This window comes from Cyanistes caeruleus, chromosome 21 (genome assembly GCF_971803275.1).
Source record: "Cyanistes caeruleus chromosome 21, bCyaCae1.hap1.1, whole genome shotgun sequence".
NCBI classification, from domain to species: domain Eukaryota; kingdom Metazoa; phylum Chordata; class Aves; order Passeriformes; family Paridae; genus Cyanistes; species Cyanistes caeruleus.
In genome coordinates, this window is record NC_141721.1 from 5,798,853 (window position 1) to 5,824,314 (window position 25,462).

The 25,462-nt window shown below is 39.6% G+C and overlaps 1 protein-coding gene across 1 annotated transcript in view; it reads left to right on the plus strand.

Annotated features, from left to right (window-relative positions):
- The window catches only part of TAOK1 (TAO kinase 1), a 63,395-nt gene that overhangs the window by 18,283 nt on the left and 19,650 nt on the right, over window positions 1-25,462 (plus strand). Inside the window, exons 2-10 of the mRNA XM_086859312.1 lie at window positions 10,788-11,014; window positions 15,112-15,183; window positions 18,076-18,177; window positions 18,963-19,008; window positions 19,891-19,987; window positions 20,788-20,901; window positions 21,678-21,769; window positions 24,189-24,282; window positions 24,935-25,016. Coding sequence (XP_086715438.1) covers window positions 10,883-11,014; window positions 15,112-15,183; window positions 18,076-18,177; window positions 18,963-19,008; window positions 19,891-19,987; window positions 20,788-20,901; window positions 21,678-21,769; window positions 24,189-24,282; window positions 24,935-25,016 — 831 coding nt within the window. The 5' untranslated portion in view covers window positions 10,788-10,882. The remainder of the gene's footprint in view (window positions 1-10,787; window positions 11,015-15,111; window positions 15,184-18,075; window positions 18,178-18,962; window positions 19,009-19,890; window positions 19,988-20,787; window positions 20,902-21,677; window positions 21,770-24,188; window positions 24,283-24,934; window positions 25,017-25,462) is intronic.

The window sequence follows — 25,462 nt, forward strand, 5'->3', positions numbered from 1 at the left end:
AAGAACCTTCCTAGAACCTCTCCTTATTTCCCTGCAGCCTTTCAATAAACTCTTTTTCTATTTATGATAGTAATCCTGTATTAAAATCCTGTGTTAAAAGAATTTGACCTTTTTCATAAAAAGGTGTTTGACCCTAGAAGAATAGCAACACAAGAATTGTCATCCAGGTTGTGATACCTCGCCTGTCTGGTCCTATCTGCTGTCCCTGGCAGTGGTGACAACTTGGGTGCTTCAGAAGCGGTGCCAGGAGCATCCAGGAATACCTTACCTGACCTGCCTGTGGATTACTCTTACTCATGTAAATGTCTGGTTTAAAAAGTGTTTCTATCTCTTGAGCTCAATGCCTCACAGTCATTTCTACAGGTTAATTTTGCTGTTTGTACCTTGATTGTTGAATTCTCTCACTATTATAAATGTGCTGCTCTTTATGGCTTCTCCCTTTGTTTTTGAAGTCTGAGCACTTATCATGACCTTCTTATTTATGCTTTTAAACTTTTACACCTTTTCTTCTCAAGCTTAGTTTGTCTTTTTAGGTAGGCATTTACAACTTCCCATTTCTAAGGCTTTTTTTATTGTACTTCCATTTTATTGCTAAATGTGAATGAAGAATAATCTCCAGGAGTGGACCATAGCAGAGACTTCTTCAAGTACTGTCAGAAATTCTGTATTATTTTTTTGATTAATTCTTCATCTTGGTTTTTTAAAAATAAAACAGTCTGACATTATCTTTGGCATAATTGTGCAATCATTTCTGCTGAGTTTTCTGCAGCAGGCTCAGCTCCTGAGTTATGTTCAGTTTAAGAGTAGATGTGTGCTTTATGGTTCTTTACTTTTTTGACCTCTCATCTCCAGTCTTATTGCTCATTATTACTCTTTTTTAAGATTCCTGTGTACTTTTGGATGCTGTCAGTTGCCCTAAATAAAACATTTCGTGTATCTTTTCCTCCCATCCAGATCTGAAGTGCAGATATTATGCTGGATCCACACATTATCTGTGGTCACTCTGGTTGCAAGAGCCTTTTCTCTTGTTCAAAATGTAATGTAATTATTATCTGACTTCTTACTTTTTTTAGTTCTGTATCAATTCAGAGGTGATGATTTGGTTCTCCACCTATGACTAATTCTCACAGTAATTTTATGTACTTTTTCCTCTTCATTTTGAATATTCCTTTGAGTCGTTCTGTTCTTCTAATGACATACTGTCTAGTGCATAAATGGTTCGTTTTCTGGTTCTTAGTGTAGCACAGTCACCAAGTGATTAGCATGTTGCTCCCACTAATTAATAGTTCAGTTAATTCTTCTGTTCAGTTTGGCTGCAGCCGTTGTTGGGAGTAGCAACAGCTACTGGGACAGGAGCTGTGACAAAAGCTGTACGTCACTCTAGAGCTATGTCAGACTTTAGGGCAGCTTTTTACTCGTCCCCATAGGTCAGTAATGTTTAATTTACATATTTGTGGAAGGACCAGCTGTCTTGGTCTGCGACAGCACCTTACCTTATACCCAGTTATCTTCTTTGTGCAGGTCGTTTACCTTCTCTCTTGTTCCCTTGTTCTCTTGTGTGGCTTTTTATCAGGCTGGGTGACTGCCTGAGGCTTCTCACTGTTGCACCTTGGTTTGTATGATTGTTCCTACAGAATCTCACAGAGTTCCCCTGGATTTTTCTGCTTGTGTTTGGCTTTATTTTCTGCCTCAGGTTCTTCCTATTGGCATCAGTTTTGCCAGGTTTATACTTGCTCAAATAAGAATCTGACCTATGGACTGGAGGGTTGGGCACAGCTTCTTGCTAGAGAGGGAGCATGTCCTGGAGTTCTTTTGCACTCCAGGGAATTCATTTGTAAGCTCAATTTAAATATTTTCTCCATTTTCTTTTTTTTTACTGATTGACCAGAAATACTTTGAATTGCTTCGTTTCAGGCCTCTTTTCTAAAACTATGGTGATACTGCCACTTTTTAATTACTTCTTTTCTCAAGGGTAATTATCTATGTTGTGAGGTTTAGTAGCTTATTTTTGAGTTATTTATGCTGAATCCAAAATAGCTCATTTGCTTACGGTTACTCTATTTATTGTTCTGGGACAGAATTGCTTAGGGGTCAAGAAAAGGTTTCTTTAAACTCAAGTCCCATTAGGATATCTGACCAATTTTTTTTATGGGCAGCTGGAGTTTCCCAGTATTTTTGCCTCTAGACTTAATTGACTCTCATCAACTGGCCTCTTGCTAACCTCTTCCTGGCCAGTGTGCTACCAGCACAGCATCTCCCACACTAGATCTGTTATAACATGTTCTCCTTGGTGGGAGAGATGTGGCCATGGAGAGCTGGCTGTAGGTGATGCACTCACAAAATGTTTATTAATGTGATGCTTTATGTTAGTAAAGGAAAAGAGTTGGCAATGACTGTGAACTTAATGAATTGCAAAAGAAGTGGGACAGAAGATTTCATTTTTTCCAGTTGCCTTCCTCATAGCTTTGCTAGCCTAAGGAATCACTAAATTTAGACCTGACCTTCTTAATAAATGCACCAGAACTATCACAAGCAAAGACATCCAGGAAATGTTAGTGTTGACTATGTCAAAGAATGGTGAGCACTTTTTGAACTTTCATAGCATTGGTCTGTGAGAAATGAATGCTGGCTGTTCTCTAGGTATAATTTTTGATCTTGTGGGAAATTCTGTTTTAAATAGTAGGAAAAAAATCAGAAAGATGCTTTTTTGCATTCATTTTTCTCAACAGGATCAGTAATGTCTTTTATATATGTTGTAGTGGTAGGGTCAGTGGTAGATTTGGTGTGAGTGACATTGTAAAAATTGCCAGTTAACAAAACTAGTATGCTCAGGAGTACAGGTAGTATTAGGAATGTTTGTGTTTGCTTATAATTGACATATGAAACCTGTCAAAAGAGATTTTGTTTGTTCAGAATATCTTGTCTTTAACACAAGAGCACACTTACCCAGCTAGTTATCTTTTAAATTCTTAGAAAACTTGAAAGATTGTAGAAATAATTAAAAAGAAATATTTACACCCAGCCCAGAAACACAAATCCTGGGCTTGTCAGTGAAGGTTTGGGAAATGCAACTTTCTGACCCTTCTGTTAGTGACATTCCTGGAAAGTAAACACCCAAGCAGAACGGCTCAGTGGGATCAGAAAGTGTGCTGGGGTAAGTAATTCAAAGAGTTGATGATGGACATTTTAGTGCCAGAATCTTGAGAGGAAATCAAAGTAAGGCACAGAAGTCTACAAGTGCATGTATAAGAGAAATGCAAGCAGTGCTCGAACATAAAAGTGTCTTCCTGAGGCTATTCTGTGAAAAAGTATAATAAAAGAAAAAAATAGGTAGAAAAGCAGGGACAGAAAGGAAAAAGAATCTGCAAAGAGGTTTTTTCAGGATAGAACTATTCCTCAAGAATCTTTTAAAAAGAAATTGAAAAAGGAATCTTACAGGAATGGTAGGCTTGTTCCTTGTCAGATGAAGAAAGAAGTACTGAGTGGGGAAGAAAAGCCTGTTCAAACATAGATGCTCACACAGACAAAAAATTGCAAGAATTCACTGTAATATCCAGGTGCAGATTCATTTTATCCTTCTAATCTATTCCTTCTAGAAATACCTAGGTGAGGGAGTGTGAAAGATAAATGGGACAGCGTTTCATGCCTGTTCTTTGCTGAACTCCTGTGGAGAAGGATCTCTGTTCCTGTGCAGGAAGCAGCAATTTGTTACAGAGCTGTACATGGGGTTAGAGACCATGTGAAGTGCCCTTGCTGCTGTAAGGCAAGTGATGGAAGTGTCCAGCATGGCTCTAAGATCTCACCTGCTTCAGGCTTCGGCAGCAGAAGGATCTTCTCACTTGGAAATGAAATGATTGTGTCTTTTCCCTTCCCCTGGAGACAGGCAGAAAGCAAAGGAACATCTCATGTACATGAGTGAAAAGCAATGTGGAGAAGAATCTCAGTGGGCTTCCCATACTCCACAGGTACCTTCCACAATCCAGTTTGCTCATCCCATTCCAGGTGGTTTTGTTCTGCTTGTAGTTGGCATTATTTTAGGATAGTTAGTTTGATGACAGCTTTTTGGATATTTTTCTGAGTATTTAACATTTTTCTAACAGTTTCTTGTAGAATGTCATTCATCTGCACCTCCCTTTTCCTTAATGACTGACAGCCCTGGTGGATCCAGTATGGAGAACAAATGTACTGAAAAGAATGATTTTAAGATCATTAAGAGTAAAGCAAGTTCATTACTTTGTCAGCATTTTTTTTTGTCTGAGCTGCAGCTCATGACTAAGTGGTAAAAGTAAGTTAGCAGGATCCCAAGGGACATGTTCCTGAGTGCCCTTTGTCCCCTTTGCAGGGCATGGGAGAAGTTAAATACCCCTTGCTTTATCTTCATCCTTTCCTTGTTTCATTTCTGGGTTTCTTTTTGTTTTGGTTTGGGTTTTTTTTTTTCCTTAATTGCCACTCTAGGAAGAATTCCAAAATGCAGAACTAGAAGGAGAAAAAATAACATGTTAGCTTGGTGGGAAAAGCTTAGCCAAGTGCAGGAGTCATCTGTGATATGGGATTTTGCATGACTCAAGGGACTACAATTCCTGTCTGTTCTGGGAGGCTTGAGGTGCTGATGGATCTTCCATTGTGACAGTCACTGGAACACAACTGTCTCGATGCCATCTGCCTGGGTCACTGAGGGTGGACAGGAAGCTGATTTTTAGCTATTCAAGGAAACAGCCACCTTTTGCTGTGAGCAGAGTAACTCTTCTTCCATGTGTTCAGAGCATGTTGAGGCCCTTGAGAATTACTCTGCTTTTGTCAGAACAGGGAAAAAAAAAAAGACTGACTGGGTGGAGCAGAGCCTGGGTTAAAAGAGGTTTGAAGAAATGCAAAGCAATAAAAAACAGAGTATATAGTTTTGACAGGCTTGCTGGAAGGACAAATGTGCAGTGATCAGGAATGTACTTTCCCAGGAACCATGAAGGACTTGATGAACGTGAGTCCCTCTGTTTGCTGAGCTATGCAGAAGGATGGGTACAATCTTGAATCTGACGATATCACACTGGCTGCAGCTACCCTGAAGTTCAGAGAAGCCAGCAGAACTTCTTCTGTCTGTGCCCTTGTGGAAAGGCCCCACCACTGGCTGGTGCCTGGCTTCTGGAAACAGTAAATGAAGTGATAGGACCTGAAGTAGGTAATTCCTGCCCTTTATCTTTCTGGATAAGGTAACTTCATGCATAGAATTCATCAGGCTAAAATTTTAAGATCTGATTTAAATGCAGATCACAAATTAAGTCAGGGGTAAGTGGGATCATTCCTAAAATCACATGTATCAGCACTGCCTGATGGTTGTTCATTTCTTCTGATGCTGGGCCTTCATCATGTTTTCTGCTGTGTTCCCATGAACTGACCCTGCCCATGAACTTCGACTTCCCATTCCAGGTTAAATTCTTACTTTTCTTAGAGTGCTTTCATCTTTTTTATCTTGCAGGCTTTTATTCTGAGTTTATAGAAATGGGGAGTGATTTGTTTGCTGCTTCCAAAAGAATTTGTGCTTTCAGGTCAAGTATTCAATACTACAGAGAAACTTCTAAAATTCATTATTTTAAGAACTCTTATAATCTAATCTTTCTTTAAGTGTTTTACCATCTAGCTTTAACTTTAGGTGTAATTGCAAGTAAAAGAAAAAAAAATTGAAAATCAGTTCTTTCAATAGTTTCAGTTTATCATATTTAGGATAGTTGTGGAAATTTTTAGTGTCATCTGGAAGCCATTCAGGAAACTTTTAATAGTGTGTTGAGAGGATAATTTAATCTCAGTTTCATGCACTCCATGGATCTGACCCATATGCAAGTAAGAGAAAAATCCCTTTTTCCATTTTTGATAGTTGTATGATGACACTGAATTTCCCATCTTAATTGATGCTTGTGCATTAGATCATGCCAGAGAAAATTACACTAAGATTCACCAACTGTTTGCACTACCAGCAATCCAGATTCTTTAAATAAAAAGTCTAAATATCAGTTTCTAAATAAAGTTATGTTGTAGTGGGGAGTTGTTTTTTAGTGCTGTGAGGGTTGTTGGTTTTGTTGTTTTATTACTTTGAGTAAGAAGATCTGCAAAGAACCAGTATTTTTTTGTGTTGAATATTCACTTTTTAGTCTATGCTGTTAGACAGTCAACTGTGAAGATTATAGGGGCTGTAACTGGTCTCCTGCTTGGTTTGTTTGTTTTTAAAGTGTCATATATATTCTATCAGGGAAAAACACACAGTGTAACTATATTTGACACCAAAGAGAAGTTTTTATAGATGTTACTGTGCTAAGTGTATGGGATACCAGATGACTATAACATAAAACAAGATTTATGTCTCGAATTGTAAATAACTTTGTTTATAGTTCAGTAATAGGGGACAGCTTTCCTGTTGGCCTCCACAGCCATTGTGGAAATGTGTGTGGCTCTTGCTCCCAGTAAAATGGGGAGACACGGGATGATGGATGCAGAAATCTGTTTGTTGTTTCCATTTTGTGCTCACATGGTATTTGTTTAGTTCTGGTTCTCATATTCTTGTTGGATGTGTTAGTTCCTTGAAATTTATAGGGACATTTGTAGGGACAAAGCGTGCTCTTCAGTGCTAATCATCTACAAGCATGTGGTGTAGTTTGGTTTCTGCAGACTTTTGAACCGTCTTAAGGAACTAAAAATGCTTTGCTGTAACTCATGGTTATTGTAACCAAGTACCTTCTAGTCACAGTCACTCACTGAGTTGGTCTGAATGGGAACTTGAGAAATAATATAGACAAGTGCTAATCTCTGTGTGATTCCCTTCTCTTCTGCAGGGAAGGCTAAGCACATTCTCTTAGTACATTGATTGATACTACCTGAAAGTGGTTATCTGTGACACTGACAGGTATCAGAGAGTTTAGTGTAGTGTGGACAGATTTTAATTTCTCTGAGGTCTCCGTAGTGTAAGACTGCAATATGCACTTTAAATATGGCAGCTGACCATTTTGAGCTTTGCTTGTTCTGCTCTGCAGCATCCCAGGGGATGTTAGTCACAGGGGTGGGTCTTAACTTCAGCTTGAGATGACATGGCAGGAGGCAGAAAACTCCAAAGAGAACAGGTCTTATCCCGTCCTCATCTTCAGCTTTCTTGTGTCAGAGGTTCAAGGGGTGTGTGTGTACCTTTAATATAGCCATAATTACAGGGATGTAACATCGATTCATAGACTTTTGTGGATGTGTGCATGCGGTTTCTGCTAACTGATAGTTGTTCAGATGAAAGTAATTTGATAAAACATTTTGGCCTGTAGTTAGTAATTTACACCAGTAATGGTAGCCACTAAGTGTAGTGAGTTCAGACTACTGTGTGGAAATAGAGCTGGGCCAGTCCTGGGCCTTGGTCATTCCCTGGTTTGCTCTGAATCTTCCTCATGTTCCTACACCACTTTATTGTTTAAGAGTCAAGTTGATCTAAGTCCTGGTAGTCGTGTTTATGCAGTGCAAGATTCTCTTTTTGTATGAGTGACATCTAGAAAAAAAAAGTTGAATTTATTTTTTCTAATTTTAGTAGCCTGCAAGGTGGCTTGTAGGTAGTCACGCACAGTTGGAGGGTGCCGTATCCTATTTGCAGTGCCTGTTCCTTGGCCAGAGCCAGGATCCAGCCACCTGATCTGAGCTAAAGTGAGGTGATCAGTCCCATCCACTGGGAACAATTGTATTTAACAGTATAGCTGCAATAGACTGCAGTGGTGGAAGAATGTATAATACCCAAGTGCAACTTGACTGTACTTTAGAAAACCAGCTGCCTACCGGTGTGTGATTTAATTTTCAGTGCAGTTTAGTTGCAGGATTGATTTTTTTGTTTTAAAGTTAAGTCTCGCCTGTATTTTTAATGCACTTGAAATAATGCAATGACTGTTTTGTTTGCCACATCTCCTGCCTTCCCTTCCATTTCTCCACAGAATCCAGGTATCATTACTGCAAGGCAGGAGGCAGAGCTCTGCTGCTGTCACTGCTGGGCTTTGGCAGGCAATGCCTGTTGTCTGGGTAAAGAGGACTGAGGGAATTTAATGTTGTAGCATCCAGAAAATGGGGAACACTTCATTAATCGAGGCTGTGTAAAGCTTTCTTATGGATGGAATTTACATGAATGCATTTTATTGTTCCATCTAAGGAGATCAAATGATAAGCACAGTGTCATGTACACGTTTTCGACTATTCTGTTTAATAGATTTTAATACTAAATGGTTTTTGCCTCTTGCATTTCAAAGCAGCAGTTATTTCCAAGGAAAAAAATAATGAAATTTGTCTTGATGCTCTCAGGAATAGAGGGGAAAAAAGTGTATTTTAAGGTGTATCGTGGTAGGTGAGGACTTCTGCTCTGTCCCGTCCCACGCCTGTGTGTGTTGTCAGTGGGCCTGGTAGGAGTTTCAGCTGCAGGAAGAAATGTTCCTGTTGATGACATTTCAGAGGCATGCTCAGCAAGGACGCCAAGAACGAGTCTGGTGGCTGGTTTGGCATGGGGGGTAGGTGGGGAGGGGGAGAAGGCTGTAATCCATCTCAGCTGTGAGCACAGGGCTTTCCCCTCGTGCTGGCTCTCACACGCACGCTCGCTCGCAGGGACATGTGACTTTTGGCCATATTAGCAGGTTTATCCAAGCCTAGCCCCTCTGACTAACAGATGTAGGGAAAAGGGCATTCTGGGATTGCAGCAGTTGCTTTTGAACAACAATGTCCTTTTTGTAAGAATCTGATGCTTCTTAAAAGATGGAACATGACATCATTACTGTCGATCCAAGAAACATTCCTTCAATAATACTGAGTGTGCTCTGGTTATCAGCTTCCTTCCCCCAGCTCCTTTCTCTTCCTTTTCTGACATGCTTTTTGTCTATTGTTTTGTTAGGGGTTGTAAATGTGAAACAGTTGTCTTCCAGTGTTATGTACTTGCTAGAGCTGGAATCAAGTGGAATATTGTTGATTTATAAGAAAGAAAGAAAAATAACAAAACCCCCCACTTTTCCTCCAGCTTTCATAAATGTAGTGTGCTTCAGGTATGAGCTGAGCTGGAGCTAATTATTTCCCTTCCCACACGGTATTAGTTATTGTGTTATGCAAGGGAAGGTGGGGATATCACAGTCCCGTTCCTGTGCATCCCACTCGGCCTCACTGGCAGCTGTGTGCAGATGCTGGTTGTTCCAAGGCTCCTGCAGTGATCCTGCATTGATAGGAAATGTATGAGTGCTCAGCAGTGCAGTGTGGCAGAGTTGTGAGCAGCTGCATATTTTCTGGATGTGTGTGTATGTTCTTCTACTTGGTCCACCACTGGGATTCAGTGTCGGCTTTTCTTTATCCCCTGAGAGCAGGCTATCATGGAAACACATTCTGGGTTGCATTATAAATCTCTTTGAATGCTGACTGCTTGGAGGAAAATGCTGGATTTTGCTTCCCTTCCTTGCATTCTCTCTCCCATGCATGTCTTCCTCAGAAAAACTCGAGATGCTTGTGGAGTTTACATCTCGTCTGTATCACAGCCAGGCTCTGCAGCAGTGCTGGGAGGTCTCTAACAAGGAGCAGGCAGACTGTGGCACTTCCACATGCTGCAACTCTCCAGAGAAGAGAACCACTGAGCACAAACATGCAGGAATATGTCTTTTTCCATCCTTGCAGGAATTGCTCTGCAGGGACTGGAAAACAAATGATTCATTGATGGTCTAGAGGGTTGGAGAAAGATAGAGTTTATAGTGTCCAGAAAGGGAGGAGAAATGGACAGGGCCTTCTGATGTTTTGTTTAAACTCAGGTTTGTCTTTCACATGTTCATAATGGAAATAGACCCCCAACTTTTTTAAAAAACAGATTTGAGATATGAAATAGAAATAAAAATAGTACAAGTCTTGGCCAAATGCTTTTTTTTTTGAAAGAGGCGAGATGTGTGATTAGCTGTTTGCCAGTGACAGAATTGTTTTTATTGGTGATAATTTACAGGGATTTGATAGGAAATCCTAATATCTCCCTTTAAGAGCAAAAGAAAAGAGCTTTTTATTTGTAGCGGATTTTTGGCATCACTTGTTGTAAAGATATAGTAAGATTTTAGCACAACTTAACAGTATATTTTTATTCTGGATAGATTCCAAGACACAAAGCTTGCAGTAAATGAAAACAAACTCATGGAAAGAATTTGGGACAGAAAGAATTTTATACATTTCCAGTTGTGTCTGAAGTTGCAAGTTCCTCTGAAGAAAGTGTTTGCCAATGGCCTATTGTCCATTGTCTCATGTGCCAATCACAATTTAAATGTGTGTTTGCCTCTGCTGAAGCACAGGAGAAAGAGAAGCAATGGGTGTGGAATCGGGTGTCTCCTGTTCTGGATGCTGTTTCTCTGAAGAAAGGGGTTGCAAGTAATCCTGTGCTCATAGGCACTTTGTGATAGGCATCACAAAATCCAAACAATTTTTTGGGACACAATTGGTGTAACTCTTCAGAGGGAGGGTGTCACACTAATATGGACTCATTGGTGATGAGCTGCTTGTCATTGTAGATCAGATTCTGTGACCGCTCTGCAGGTGACCGAGCAGATGCTGGAGCATGAAATGCGCCTCATGTTGTGTTTTGTTTTTGTTTTTTGTCCTAGAGAAGAGCTTGACTGGTGTCACAGTAAGGCTGTGACATTACCCCAGCACACAGGGTGTGTTGCTTCACCAACCAGGCCTGCTTGCTGTGGAGGAAGTGGAAGCTGCTTTGCTGTGGCTTGTTTCGGGCTCTTTGAGCAGAGGATAATCAGTGAAGGATTGCAATCTTTTTCTTGCAGTAATCCATGCTGAAGAGGCTCCATTCATACAGATGAGCCAAGGGTTGAAGCAGCACTTTAAACCCAGATAGTCGGTCGGCTGACTGCCCAGCAGGATGCCATCAACCAGCCGAGCGGGCAGCCTGAAGGACCCCGAAATTGCAGAGCTCTTCTTTAAAGAAGATCCAGAAAAGCTCTTCACAGATCTCCGAGAGATTGGCCATGGAAGCTTCGGAGCAGTTTATTTTGTAAGTAGCACCATGATTTGTGAATTTTAGCTGTGTTTCTTTATAAGCTGTGGGTGTAGAGTTTTTTGAGCATAATGAGGAAAAGAAACTACTGTGACGTTTTTTGTGTGGCGTTTGGGGCAGAGATGTTATCTCGTGTGTCTGTATGGTCTCAGTCCTTAAAGAAAGTTGCAGTCTCTGCAAGGTGTTTGCATACAAAAATAACAACAAACTAACCCTGGAAACTTGGTCCTTGCCCGGTGCTTTTAGGTGAATCATTATGTTGCAAGCAGGGATTTATGTGCAAATTAAAACATGAACTTCTGTTCCATAAATTCTGACTAGCAATGCAGTTCTCTTGATCTGATCATCTCCTTATCACCTCTTGTTCCTTGAAAGAAATTGAGTTCTCTCCCCCTTTGTGCATACCCCGAGGCTCCCTTAAAGCCATTCTTTATGTTTGACACCTGAGTGTTGGTGCTTTTGTTGTCATTTGTCCTGTCAGATCCATTCTTACTGCAGGCAAGAATCCCAGTATCCATCTGCATAAAACTTACTTGACATGAACGTCTGGACAGCAGAATTTTTCTCAGGCTGCTTGTATAGCTCAGATACAGTGGGATCCTCATGGCAACCTCAGTGTAGGTTGCTGTGTGTTAACCAAATACTGTGGGGCCTTCATTAAAAAACACTTTCCTCAGAAAACCTTTTCACGTTTATAATTATAGGAGGTGTGGCCAAATCTGCCAGCTTTCCTTCAGAAAGCCATTTGTGTCACTATTTTATGAAATGCCTATTCAGTGTTAATAATTGCAGCAGACCATGTTGGGAACCTTCCAGCACAAATTTAATGCAGCACAGATGAACTAATTAGGAAAAGCTTCTTAATTTTGTTCCCTGCTTAAAACTATGAGCCACCACTGTCTGGGAACAGATCTGGGGGAGGAAGTGTTTTCTAACAAAACAATACTCACCTGTGGCCTTAAATTCACCTCATTTGCTCACTTTGGTTAAGGAGTGAACATAAAGGGAGGGAACTGACAAATCTGTCTTCCTGCTATGTGGAAATATTATTGAAGAAATATTATGGAAGTTTTTGGGAGCACTGTATTTTTCAGAGTCATGCATGGACCACACAGATACGGAAACCCATAATGCAGCTGCAGGTAGCCTGTGAGCTGGAAGCAAAGAGCATTCCCAAACACCAGCAGGAAGCTGCCATGGGGTATCTGTAGCCTGCCTGAGCCGTTGTCCTTGTGGTAAAGACTGATGGCCCATTACCAGCTCCTTCTCCAAAGCAATTGCAACTCAGAGGCCATTAATTTCTAGCCCTTATTTTTCTTTTTCCCCCACCATTTTAAGTCACCGGTTCATTTTAGATCAGTATTTACTCACTATAGAGTGCAATTGCTTGCTGGCATTTGGATTGTGCTTCTTTGTCAGAAAGTACCTCTGATTTGGCACTTGCATAAAGACAAGTATAAGCAGTACATCACACAACCCCAGCCCAAGTGGCAGCTTCATTTTTGTCAAGAGAGGTTTTCTGATAAAGACATTCTATTGCTGTTGCTGTGTTAGGAAGTTTAAATCTGTAAATTTAGTGTTTTATCTTTTTTACTGCTAGTGGTTTTGAGATGTTGAATCTGAAACTGTTTTATGCAATGTGCCCCATCCTTCAAACAGAAGCCCAAAAGATCAGAGAGACAACATGGAGAGAAATTCAATGTGAATTAAATAAGCATGAACAACTAAAACATAGGGTAGTCTATCTCTTGCATACTTTATTCCTCTGTAAAGCTGGAAATAAAACTTCTTAAGTTTCTTTAACAAGATTTTGATTCTGCAACTGCAAACAATTAAACTTTCTCTAATTAATATAATATTGGATTATAGCTAATAACTGCTTTAAATTATATTACTAAAGGCAATGACATACTCCACTTTTCCTTTGTGCATACTTTGCCTGTATCAATGCTGAAGCTACTCTGGTCACCAGATGTTGATCTTTTGTGTGGAGTTTTTGAAGGAAAGCAGGACATATACGTGTGTACAGATCTGCCATAAAGCGAGGCATGTTCATTTGGATGGTTAAAGGGAGCTGGCCTTGCACATCCTCCTGGCTTTTGTCTAGGAAATTTTTTTTCAGTTACCCAAGTTCACAGGGAAACTAAAAAAAAAACAGATTAAACTCTGTGATTTTAATATTTCTGAGGTGTCAGCCAGAACAGTTCTCTGTCTCTAGGACTGTAGATGTTCAGCAAATTCTGTCAGGTGTTGTTTGCTTGGGTTTTCTGATGCAAAGCCTCCTCTCTCCAGGCAGCTTTCATGGCATACAGCCTGCACCAAAAAATGTGGTTGATAAATAGATGTGGGGGTAATTACCTAATAGAAAATGCATATAATCCTGAAATCTCCCCTGTCTTATTTAAAATAGAGTTTAGTGTTTCACTATTAGTTGTACCCATCTTCCTTCCCTTTTAGCAGTTATCCCACCAATGGGTGATATATACTGATCTTACTCCTGTGTCTGTTTCTGTTGCATCGTTCAATGGCAGAAACTTCCTTTTATTTTTTTTTTTCTTTCATAATTGATACGAATTTTGCTGGTTCACCTCATGGTTTTAGTTTCTTAGAAACTGCAAGTCTGGCACCTCTGAATCATTTTTGGTATTATCCTTACCCTACTCCCTGCTCTGCAGTGTAATAATAGCTTTTGCTTGACACAGGAAACCTACTACACTGGAACACTGCAGATGGAGCAGAAAAAAACCTACTCTCCTTTGTTAAAGCTGAGTTTCTCCTGCTTTACTGTAGTATTTTGCTTCCCTGCTTTATTGGAAATTCTTGACACAGTTGAATGTTTCAGAGATTTCACAAATCAGTAAAGATCTAGGAGTCAGAATTTTATGCTACTTTTTTTGTGCCAAACAACAAAAATAGTCACTCCCCACCCAACTTTTCAGGTATTGTCAGTGAGAGGATCCCCTCAAACAGAAAGAAAAGTAAAAACAGTATTGGTTCAAGCTTATCATAACCAGTTGAAATAAAGACTGACAAGGAATTCTGGGAATCTCTTTAATGAACAGCAGAATTAAAACATAATTGAAAAACCTTTTCACAAAACGCAGAGCCCTAGTACTTCATTACTCCATGTTCTGGTAGGATATGCTTGATAGTGCAAATATATTAAAAATCAGCATTTTCATCAGTCATCAGTGAATACTGTGGTTCACATTATTCTGATTTGTATCATTTGGCTTCATGTCCAAGTTGATCATTATTATCAGAGAGACTCAGAGGTCTTTTCTTCCACCACCCTCCTGTGCTGCTGAAATCTCTTATCAGAGGAAATCTGGGGTCTTATTTGGAGCCATCCTTCCTGCAAGGTGCTGCCTCTTCTGCTGTGAGGAATGAGCCCTTGCTTTAGTGCTGAATTAAACAAAGCTTCCTGTCTGCTCCTTGCCTTGCATTGTTGCTGTCTGAAGTCAGGAGGTTTGCCTTTGAAGTGTGAACAACTATGTACATTTATGGTGCAGTGTAAATAACAATACTATGAAACTGAGAAGTCTCATCTGAAGATGGGTCACTTGGGTTGCTGCCATGTCTCTCTGTATCATCTGCCTTCCTTTAAGTCACAAAAGCTAATTTTTGGAGCACTGGGGAGAAACTTGCTCCAGACACTGGTGGCTGTGTCCAGTGGATCATGTGACATCTTTCCATATGGTTTGAATGGAACTGGGTGGCTGAGCCTTGCTTCTGTTTCATGTGGAATGGACCTGGGCAAGGAGAGAAGTTGATTTAGGGGAAATCCCTTCTATTTGAATCAGAGCTACTTTTATTAGCTGGGATTTTTAGTTTAAGTCACAATGCTTGAGTCCTGGAGAGACTTGGTGGATGCTGAGCGTGGAAAAATACCACCTCCCAGACAGGAGGGTGATCTTTCACTTTGGAAAGAAATTTCTAATTCTTGCAGCAGTCAGACTTTCTGGAAGATATTTTAGTTTAATGCTCTGCAAAGTTAACTAAGAATAGAGATTATTTTATGATTGTGTGTGGTTTGGTTTTCTTATGGAAAGCTAGGGCCTGAAGAAAGTGATGGATTGTGTTTTCTGTTACAGGCACGTGATGTGCGCACCAATGAAGTGGTGGCCATCAAGAAAATGTCATATAGTGGGAAGCAGTCCAATGAGGTATGTAGAACATGTTGTATGTTAAACCTTGATCATTGCAAATAATTACTATATGGGATGATTTTAGTTAGTTTGGTTCCTGCAAGAGAAATATTTTCTGTAACTGAAAAGGTGAATAATAGTAGTGTGTAAACAAAATAAATCAGTTTACTGTTCAGTGTACTTCTGTGTAATCTGCTTCTGAAAAAGATGGGTAGAACTCTCTTCTTTCAGATGTAAAGGGCTACACATAAATGTGAAGACAGGAAAAAATGAAAATGAAAACTGATGAGTTTGTATGTTGGTGTCTTACTGCCTTTAAATGTTCCATTTTAAATACATTTCCAAAAAAACATGTTGCTTCCTGGACAAAGGAATAATAGGAATGGATAGAGTAGTGAGAGCTTCAGAGGGAGCCTTGCTTGTACAACGTAGTGAGGCAGAACACATCCCTCCCTGGGATGAGTGTGCTCATGAGCAGCCAAAGCAAAGGCAGAAGAGTGGTGCATTGAATGAGTGTGAAAATCTGAACAGCAGCATACTTCCAGAAGAATTGCCTGAGCCAGGGGTTAAGGCAGTCTTTGCAGAGGGGTCTGTAGAAGTGGGCCTCTGAGATTTAGACTTTTAAGTGTTTTCATGGCCACTCCAGATATGTCTCCTTTCCCTGGGATGCTTAGCATCCATCTGGCAGAGAGAGTTGATTTTATACTTGAAATGTTTAAGTGTTAATGCAGATTCTTGAAAAGCCTGAGATGACATGAGCAGCTGATTTGGTATTATTTCTGGTAAACAGCACCTATCAAATCATGGCATGACTTTTCAACAGAAGTATTTATTGTAAGCATGTTGTCCAAAGCATTTATGGTTCCCTCCCTCCATTCTCTATATTCCAATCTTAGCAGCAGTCTTGCTCTGATGAGTTCAACTAACAGCTCATTTCTTTCTGTGCCTGCCTTTTGTGTATTGATCATCTGCACTCCAAGGAGCTGAACTATTCCTTCCTCTCTGTATGTGTATGTCTGTGTAGGAGGTAGAGGTGGCACTGTCTCTCCAGCAGTCCTGAATTCTAGCTTCAGAGTTAAATTTGCCATGCCTGTTTCTGTTTTGTCACTGCAGTGACTTGTTTAACTGTGTACTGATGAAAGAATAATTTGTACTTGCTACTTGTCCTACTGTTTTAATTACTGTGAGCTATAAATACTCCATTCACATGAATGAAACAAACTGTGCATGCTTCAGAAATAGCTTCTGTTTGTCTTCAATGCCTATGTTTCTTTATTTTGAAGAAAATAATAAGACCAGGATTAAAGCACTTTCTATTTTATGTTCGTATTTGTTTTGTTTGGAAGTTCACTGGAGTTATGATCTAGCCTATGTAAAGAAAATTGATTAAGGGCATTCTGGTATCATTTGTATTTACTTTGGTTTCATGATAAAATTTTATCATTGTTGGGAACAATTATTCTCTCAAATAAGGTCATATTTTATACTAAAAATAAGTTTAAAACTTTTGAAAAATGTAGTATTGTGCTCTTAATGTGATCTTGGAGAGGGTTTCATTAATGCAGGAAATCATAAATACTTCGTGACTAATACATCACTTCTCTCTTCCCAGTGTAGAAATTTAGCATGATGCTTTCTTGGTTTGGCTTTTATTGCTTAGTACCTCAAGGCCTTTGAGGCTGAAGGTAAAAGGCAACTAAGTCACTCCAGTATCAGTGAGAGGGTTTATGTTATAGCTGTCATTCTATAGCATTTCTAGGGTTGAGAAATGTTTAATGTAGTCAATCAGCTGCCTTGGTTGTGGGCTTCTGTGTTCCCTGGTTTTGTGTGTTTCTCTAACCCTAAAATTTTTATTGAGGAGGATTTGGGGTTTGCACATTTTTTCCACAGCTTTAGGGTAGATGGGCCCTCTGCCCCTCTGTGTGTAATACCCACATACTAGCACATGAGGAAGAGTGTGCTGAGGGATTAACAGGATCTGGAAAACAGCTTTTGAGCCTTTTGGTGCTGGGTGAGGCTTTTTTCGCTCTGGTTAACTTCAAAACTGATACTCTTGCTCAAAAACATTTGTAGTATCAACACTCTTATGTTGATGGATCCATACTTAAACGGTTTCAGCTGCATTTGGTTTTGAAGGTACTTTCTGGTAGTTGTAGTTTAGCTGTTGCACTCTCAGACTTTGGCCTTTCTTGCCTGAGTTGTGGATGTGCAGCACATGGTGGGGGACCTGGAGGTCTCCAAGGCAAGCAATGTCAGTATCTAGGCACACATTGGAACTTGACATTTTGGTGTCTTCTGCACTAGCAGAGCTCCCCTTATTATAAACCTGGCTTTGTTTTATCTGTTTATATTTTTTTTCTCCAGAAGAACCATTCCTTTATCTAGTAGGTAACTCATTTTAAATTGGCCCTTGTAAAGATTAAACTAGTAATAGAGAAACATTATCAAGAATGTAGTCAGATAGTTGGCAGCTGATAAAGGGAGCTATAGTGACTAGTAGGGATAGGTCTTTATAGTAACAAGAGTTAAGAGAGGCAGCTGATCCTGCTGAAGGATGCTTATCACCCACATCTCTTTCAGGTTGGGGTGTATGTTTGATTTGATAACAGAATTGGTATCCCTTAATAGAGCATCACTTCTTTTTTGAGGACTTGCTCAGATGTTACCAGTATATCCTATGCACACATATAAAGCATTGCGTTGATGAGAGATCCTTGCATACAGCAACTTATTTTGTAGGTCTGCTGAGGAGTTAATCAGTGAAAATCATAGTGTTGATACAAACTTATTTTGATTTGAACCTTGAGATAGTTTTGCCTCTTAAAATAATTAAATGACATAATAACAACAACCAAAAAACCAAAAGGTAACAGTTTAATAAAGTCTTTCTATTCCTTTTATTCCCTACAGAAATGGCAGGATATTATTAAGGAAGTCAAGTTCCTCCAAAGAATAAAACACCCTAACAGTATAGAATACAAAGGCTGCTATCTGCGGGAGCATACAGCATGGGTAAGCATCTGCTGCTCTGCTCTCCTCTTGCCTTGCTTAAAGGTGCTTTGAAATCTCTGCAGCTGGATTTTGGCAGGCACCTGAGCACTGGTGTTGCACAGACTGAGATGAGCATAGCCAAGGGCATTACAGGTGCTCAGCAAACTGAAAGTACTTTCTGGAACCAAGATTTAAGGAAATTTTCTCTTTTGATCATATTAAGTGTTGCTGTTCTAGTGTATTTAGCTTGATAAGCTGAGTATTTGAAATATTGTGCACCCATCACTAATAAAGTTCTGTAGTGCAATGTACTAAAGAAATCATATTATTGGACTAATAGTTTAAGTACTGTTTCGTGAATTAGCTTCAATAAATCTGTAGGGCAAAGTTTTAGTTTCTCTTTTTGAAATCTGACTGGGACAGAATCTTAAGTAAATCCCTAAATAGCCCTTTAATACTCTGATAAGCTTGTTAAGTGCAGTTTAACATTCCTGTTAAGTATGTGCATATAAAATACGATATGTAATACAATACCTAACTGGTTATGAATGTGCTTTGGCCTTCCTTACAAGTGGTGTTGCTTGGTGTCTTACACAGGAAGGTTATGCCTAATTCCAGTTAGAGCTGTACATGTGGGAGGGGTCAGTGTGACAGTGCTGGGATGGGGTTTATGGTACAAGCAGTACTTCCTTTGTTATGGCAGCCTGCACTGTATGCTCCAGGATTTAGATTTCTCTATACAAGTCTAGAAAACATATATTTACCATTACAGATTTTCTAACTACTTTGATTCCTTCCTCTGACAGCTTGTTATGGAATATTGTTTAGGATCAGCATCAGACTTACTAGAAGGTAAGTAAGTTATACATGTTTATTTGATGGAAAATCAGAGTACTGAACTAGGAGGTTACAGCATCACAGAATTTTCCTTGAGTTCATAGTTTTGTTTGGAGCCAGAGTGTGGATAAATAGGCACAGTTTGCCAAATTCTTGATAGTTGTAGTGATTTTTCTGTAAAATTTGCTTTCCCAGGTGTGTAGTTTCTCCTTGGTTCATGTTATTTGAAAGTTATCAGTTGGCTATTTGTTTTGCCTCTGAGTTTTAGGTTCTCCTGCCATGACAGTTCAAGATTTACTTCTGAAAACCCTTGCTGTTGACCCTAATGCTTACTAACAGCTGTAGACCTGTTGACTAGAATAGCACTACAGCAGTGTTAGGGTTGTACTTTGCAAGGTCTTTCATTAAATGGTCGGTTTCCTATCAGGCTTCTTATATTGAACTTCCTTTAAAGAGATTATGTATAGCCAGTAGGTTGTTCCTTTCCTTGCCAGATGCATTTCAGGACCAAAAGGTTATCTGCCAGAATTTGTCTGTGTTGCTACAATTTCTTTGTGTGTGAATTGCTGTAAATTTCTGGGGTTTGGGGTTTCACTTCATTAAGGAAAAACTGGATACTGAGTCTCAAATAGTTGCTTGGGAGAATGGTCACATAACTAACAAGAATGTAGTTTATGGTTGGAGAGTAGTCTCTTTGGTAGTAAATAGCTGCTACAGTTAGAAGATTACATCTGATTATAGAATGTACTCTGAACTATTTTTACATTGGCTTCACATACTGAACCTAGTAAAAATGGATTTTTAGTTTCTGTTTACATTGTTAACAGTACTGGCTTGCATGCTGCAAACTGTATTGTTTTCTGTAATACTGAATTTCACGTAAATTCTTTCCTTAAGTTCATAAAAAGCCATTGCAAGAAGTGGAAATAGCAGCAATTACCCATGGTGCTCTCCAGGGATTAGCATACTTGCATTCTCACAATATGATCCATAGGTAAGTGGTTATACTTTTGCTGTCTCATACACACACGTAATTTGTTTTGTTGATTGTATCCCCTCCATCCCAAATTCAACATGGTAAGCAGGGATTTTCTTTTCACAGTATTCATATGCTCCCAAACAAGTGATTTATAGTAGTCTAAACACTAGCAAGCTCTGTATCTGTACATGCACTGTCTCTTATAGCTGGTGTCCATAATTTCTGCAGAATTCCTTCAAATCTCCTAAGCTTTTCAGTGCTGATTGTCCCTTAAGTAGTGAAGACCATGTGCACCCAAAGAGTTTGTAGGAACTGAAAGGCCAAGAATGCTGGGGCAAGGAGAGCACTAATTCTTGAAAAATTAGTTTTACACAAACACACATGTTGAGAAGCACACAGTAAGTTTGGGATGCAAATATTCTTTGTGTTTAAAGTAGCTTCTGCATTACAGTAATATGAAGAATTTGAATAGTTACATTATTAAGTCCTTTAAAAAGGATATATATATATATCCTTTTTGATAAAGGATACACTTGATTCAGAAGGTTTTGCTGAACTGTATGTGATGCTTATCCTGTTGTGCCATTTAAAGTTCATTTTTAAGGCAGACATTAAGACTAACATGTAAGACAAAAGAATCCAAAATCATGGGCCACTTTAAGCAATAAACCTAATGGTTAAAGAATTTGTGTTTGGAGGAAATGTGAATATTTTGCAGCTTGAACATGTGAATATTGGTGTGTTTCATAGTCTGTCCAATAGGGGGTTTTCTTCTTTGGAGAGGAGTAATACTGACACTTGTATTCTATCACCAGAGATATCAAGGCAGGGAACATCCTTCTGACAGAGCCAGGACAGGTGAAACTTGCTGACTTTGGGTCTGCTTCCATAGCATCTCCTGCCAACTCATTTGTGGGGACGCCATATTGGTAAGCCAGGAGTTCTAGTTCTTGCTGGCTTTGTGAAGTGAAAGGATCATGTATTGGCTATTTAATATACTTGGGTTTATTGGAGCTAGTTTGTAATCTTCCAGTTGTGGTGGTGATAAAATGTACTTAGTTAGAAAAAAAAGTTTAAATAGTAAGTAGGCTCTGAGTTCCAAGAAATTGTGTATCCCTGTATTGTAGTTCACAAAAATTAATAAAAATATATTGCTGTTCTACTTGGACTGACATAAAGTGGTAGAGGTGGGATTGAATCATCTGTAATATATTTTAATCACTCCCCCCAGTGGTTTAAACAATTCATGTATTCTCACCGTGTCTGGTTGTTGAAATAACTGAAGTGTTTTTTCTTTCTTAGGAAAGCCAGGTTCACTGAACCAACCCCTTTGCAGATCCCTTGTATGCTTTTGATCTTACACCTGATCTGTGGTGTTTACTCAACTGCATGTTATAATTATCTCACCAGAGCTGGTCAGCCAGCTAAACTATTGGAAATGTGGGAGGGTGAGAAGGTTGTGATACTCATAAATGGAGAGCTGGACAGTGATACACATAAATGTAGAGCTGGGTAAAATCACACAGCATCTGCAGGCCTGCACTAGTGTAGGTGCTGGATCTTTGTTCCCAGTGTCCCATGGTCATGTCTGATAGCTTGGGGAATGATTTGTTTATGGTAGTTGAAATCATGAAAGCAGCCCACTTCATACTGATGAAGATAATGTGTTCCTTTGCCTACTTTGAGCACCAATTTCTTTCCTTAGGATGGCCCCAGAAGTGATTTTAGCCATGGATGAAGGGCAGTATGATGGCAAAGTAGATGTTTGGTCTCTTGGAATTACCTGTATTGAGTTAGGTAAGTTACTTCCTTTAAAAAAATTAAAACTTAGTTATTCAATACCTAGAACTTAGCTGAATCACAGTGTGAAATATTTGTGCTCCCTTTCTTGTCCTGGTTTCTCTGGGCCCTGAGTTTTAGAGAAAAGAGTGAAATGTGCTTTCTAGAATTCAAGACCAAGTCTCCAGTTTGGTGTTTATGGAACTGGAGTTTCCATTATCTGAAGAGTTATATAGACAAAGAGAGTAGCCAAGTGATATCACTAAGGGTGTTCACATTCTGTGGGAGAGGCAGTTAACTTCTGAACTGAAAAACAGTCAATTGCTGAACAGCTGTAGAAGTGAGCCAGTAAAGGTACCAATGTGGAGATGTATTTAGTGCTATAAGTTGATACTGTTTCTGTGAAAATTTAACATACATTAACAAATTCTGCAGTGATTAAGTTCTGGAGAAGTGAACAACTTCAAAGCTGTGTTCTTCTGAATAGGTTTAGTTTTTCCTTAAATGAAAAGTTACAAAGTAATCCAATTTTGAAGTGGTAACCTGAAACTCAAAGCCTAAAGAAATTATGTTATTGCCATTAGAACAGACCCTTTAAAGCAGGATGTGAGTTTAAAGGGACATTGTTAGTATGGCATTCTGTTTAAATTTAATATGTTGTGTTTTCTTGGAAAAAAAATGCCTTTGCTGAAGCACACCTTGCACACCACTGCTCCCATGCACCTGAGGCTGTCCTCCCATCCTTGTCAGATCTGATTGCTCGTGCTCCAACCTGACCTCCATGGAGGAGCAGCCCAGCCAGGCAGTGAGAGCTCTAAGGAACACACTAATCTATGTGAACTGCACAGTTTAGCTAAAAATGCTGTCTGGCATTCCAAACTGTCAACTTCATTTTCTTTCAGGACACGAAATAGATTCTTTCTTCAGAGCAGAGATTTTTTTGTTGTTGTTCTTTTTTTGGTTGCCAATATAAAGCAAGTTGAAAGGGGTGTGACTGTCATGACAGAATCCTGCTCTGAGTGGAGTAAGGAGACTTGGCTGGCTGCAGGGCTCCAGGAATGCAGTGAGCTCATGGCCACCACACCCCTGGGAGTCCTGCACACTGCGTTCTTGCAGGATGAAGTGTGTTGGGCTTCGTCTATGGCTGCTGGTGTGGTGGGAGGTGAGACTAGGTCAGGACAGCAGAGCAGTGTAGGCTGGGTCCCTGTGCCTGGCTCATTTGTGTTGCTTTGAGTAAGCATGGGAAGACAGCAAGGAAATGAGATGTCTGGTAGAATTCTCTGAATTATCACTGAGTCTTAGAAATGGTCTTATTAAGTGCTCAGTTTCAGGGTTTCCTAAGATTTCTGTTTTATTCAGGTGAGCTAAGAGGAAAAAAAGTAGAGAGAACAGTCAGTTAAAATAGTTTAATGAATAATCTCTGACTCTTGATAGCAGCAACTAGTTATCTGACAGATTAGAAGATGTAAAGTGCTGAATTTGAGGAAAGTCCTCAGTTTACCTATTCTGAGGAATTTGTAGCACTTAGTCCATCCTGCCATAGCCGTGAGTGAACCATGATCTCTGATCCACAGTTCAGTGCTACTATTCAACTCAGAACTGAGGAGCAGAATAAGAAAAGTGGCATTATTTTTCCCCTTGTTTATTTTTTTTGAGGATGAAAAGTTTTCTGTTGCATTTCAGTAGTGTAAGAGCATCCTCGTGGCCTGACCAGCTTCTCTAGAATGTCTATGGCGAGCCTTAGCTTTGCAAAGTTTGCCCCATAAACATTCTGATGAAGCTTCAATTTTGTTGTTACAATGAGATCATCTCCTTCCTCATTAAGCTTTCATGCTGTGTCAGTCTATAAGAGTAACACAAACTTGAAAGAGGGAAGAGCCAAAGAGAAGGCAACTCTCAAAATAGTATAAAGAGTTGGCCTCTTGCTGACTTCCTGCCTATGTGCTTAGTCAGTTAAGTGTGATTTGATGGTTCTTGTAACCAGCTTCTTGTTCATCACTGCTGTCCTGCTAGAAATAAATATTTCTTAGCTTTTTAGCAACTGTAGTTTAAAAAAACAAAAGGGGGGGTGTATGAAACCAAGAAAGCTTAGTGGCTAAACAGCCAGTATAGAGCTTACTGTTAACTTACTCCTATTTTAGTACATTACAATGAGTCAGAGAACTCATCTATGATAAACCACGTAATTTAAAAGCTTGAGAGGACAAGGCATTTGATCTTCAAAGGGCTTTCATCTTCTGCAATTGCACAGGACGTATGCCAACATATCTGTCTGATTGCAGGGTAGGGTTGGTTTGGGGATCCATGTTCAGGCCATAGGGATTTTGCTGATGTGGTTTTCTTTTTAAAGGGATGTAAACTGTAAAAAAAAAAAAAGAAAAGAGCAACAACATGAGACTATCTCCCTATATAAAAACTTCTTTTCTCTTGTGTGCAGCGGAAAGGAAGCCTCCTTTGTTTAACATGAACGCAATGAGTGCCTTATATCACATAGCGCAGAATGAATCCCCTACACTACAGTCTAATGAATGGTGAGTATTGCTGAGGGAGGAATGTTGTAGGGAATGGCTGTAAATGGAGTGCTTTGTCATACTGAGTTCTTAAAATGGCTGGAGTCCTGTTGGGAGGATGTGAGTTGGAAGGTTCTCATTAGATTCACTATACATTTTGTACACAAAATTGACCAATTACTAAATATACGTTTGAGACTCTTTAGTGCAGTAGGAACAGGACAGGCTGCTGGAAGAACTTAACATCCTATAAAAAATTCCATTCATAGGTCAGTAAAGTTTTGAAGCTCCCAAGCTAGCCAAAACTGTGGGTTTTAGTGTTTTTTTTTATCACAAACCACACTGTCAGTTTCTAAATCCTGTTTTGTTGAAGTATTGCTTTGCAAGATGAAGACACAGCTTGTGTGTGGCAAGTGTCTGTTGCATTAACTTCAGCAGAATAAAGCACAGTAGTAACATTTTGCACCTCTCAGCCTCACAACTGTCTTTTGAAAACAGCAAATGCAGTAAACTAATTTCAAAAGTTAAAAACTTCCTAATTATGATTTATTGAAACATAGTTCTTGGCCTAGGAGCTACAAGCATGCAGATGTGAGGATCTTGACTCCATAATAAATTAAACTGGGTCGTTAACTTAGGTGGATTTTTTTTTTTTTTCCTCTCCTTGACACAGGTCTGATTATTTTCGAAACTTCGTAGATTCTTGCCTCCAGAAAATTCCTCAAGACAGGCCTACATCAGAGGAGCTTCTGAAGGTTGGCTTGCTTATCCTATCTGTTTTCCATGTGGTATTAAAAGGGGCTGTGCCCTGTGATGATGATCTGTCTCACCTACTGTACAAGGTTATGGTTAATGATGCTCAAACACATTTGAACTGTGAGTGCTGTGGGGTGTTCTGAGCTGGCAGCCCTGGCTTTACTGCCTGTCTGCAGTGTCTCAGAGTGTTCCCCAGGTGACTTTCCAAACCAGCCTTGGAGTTCTCATCATAAAAGGTCACTCCATTAAGTTACACTGGATGACCACCTTGACTTGTCGAGAGTTTTAGTTTGTAAACTCAATCATTCCAGTGATTATAATTAATCCTGACAGAGCTGCCATGCATTAGCTAACAAATACCTTTTGTTACTTCCCTCTTAAGTTCCAGTGTGCTTTACACAGTGCCTGAAATCCACTGTTGGGGAAAAGGGGCAAAAGAAAGCAG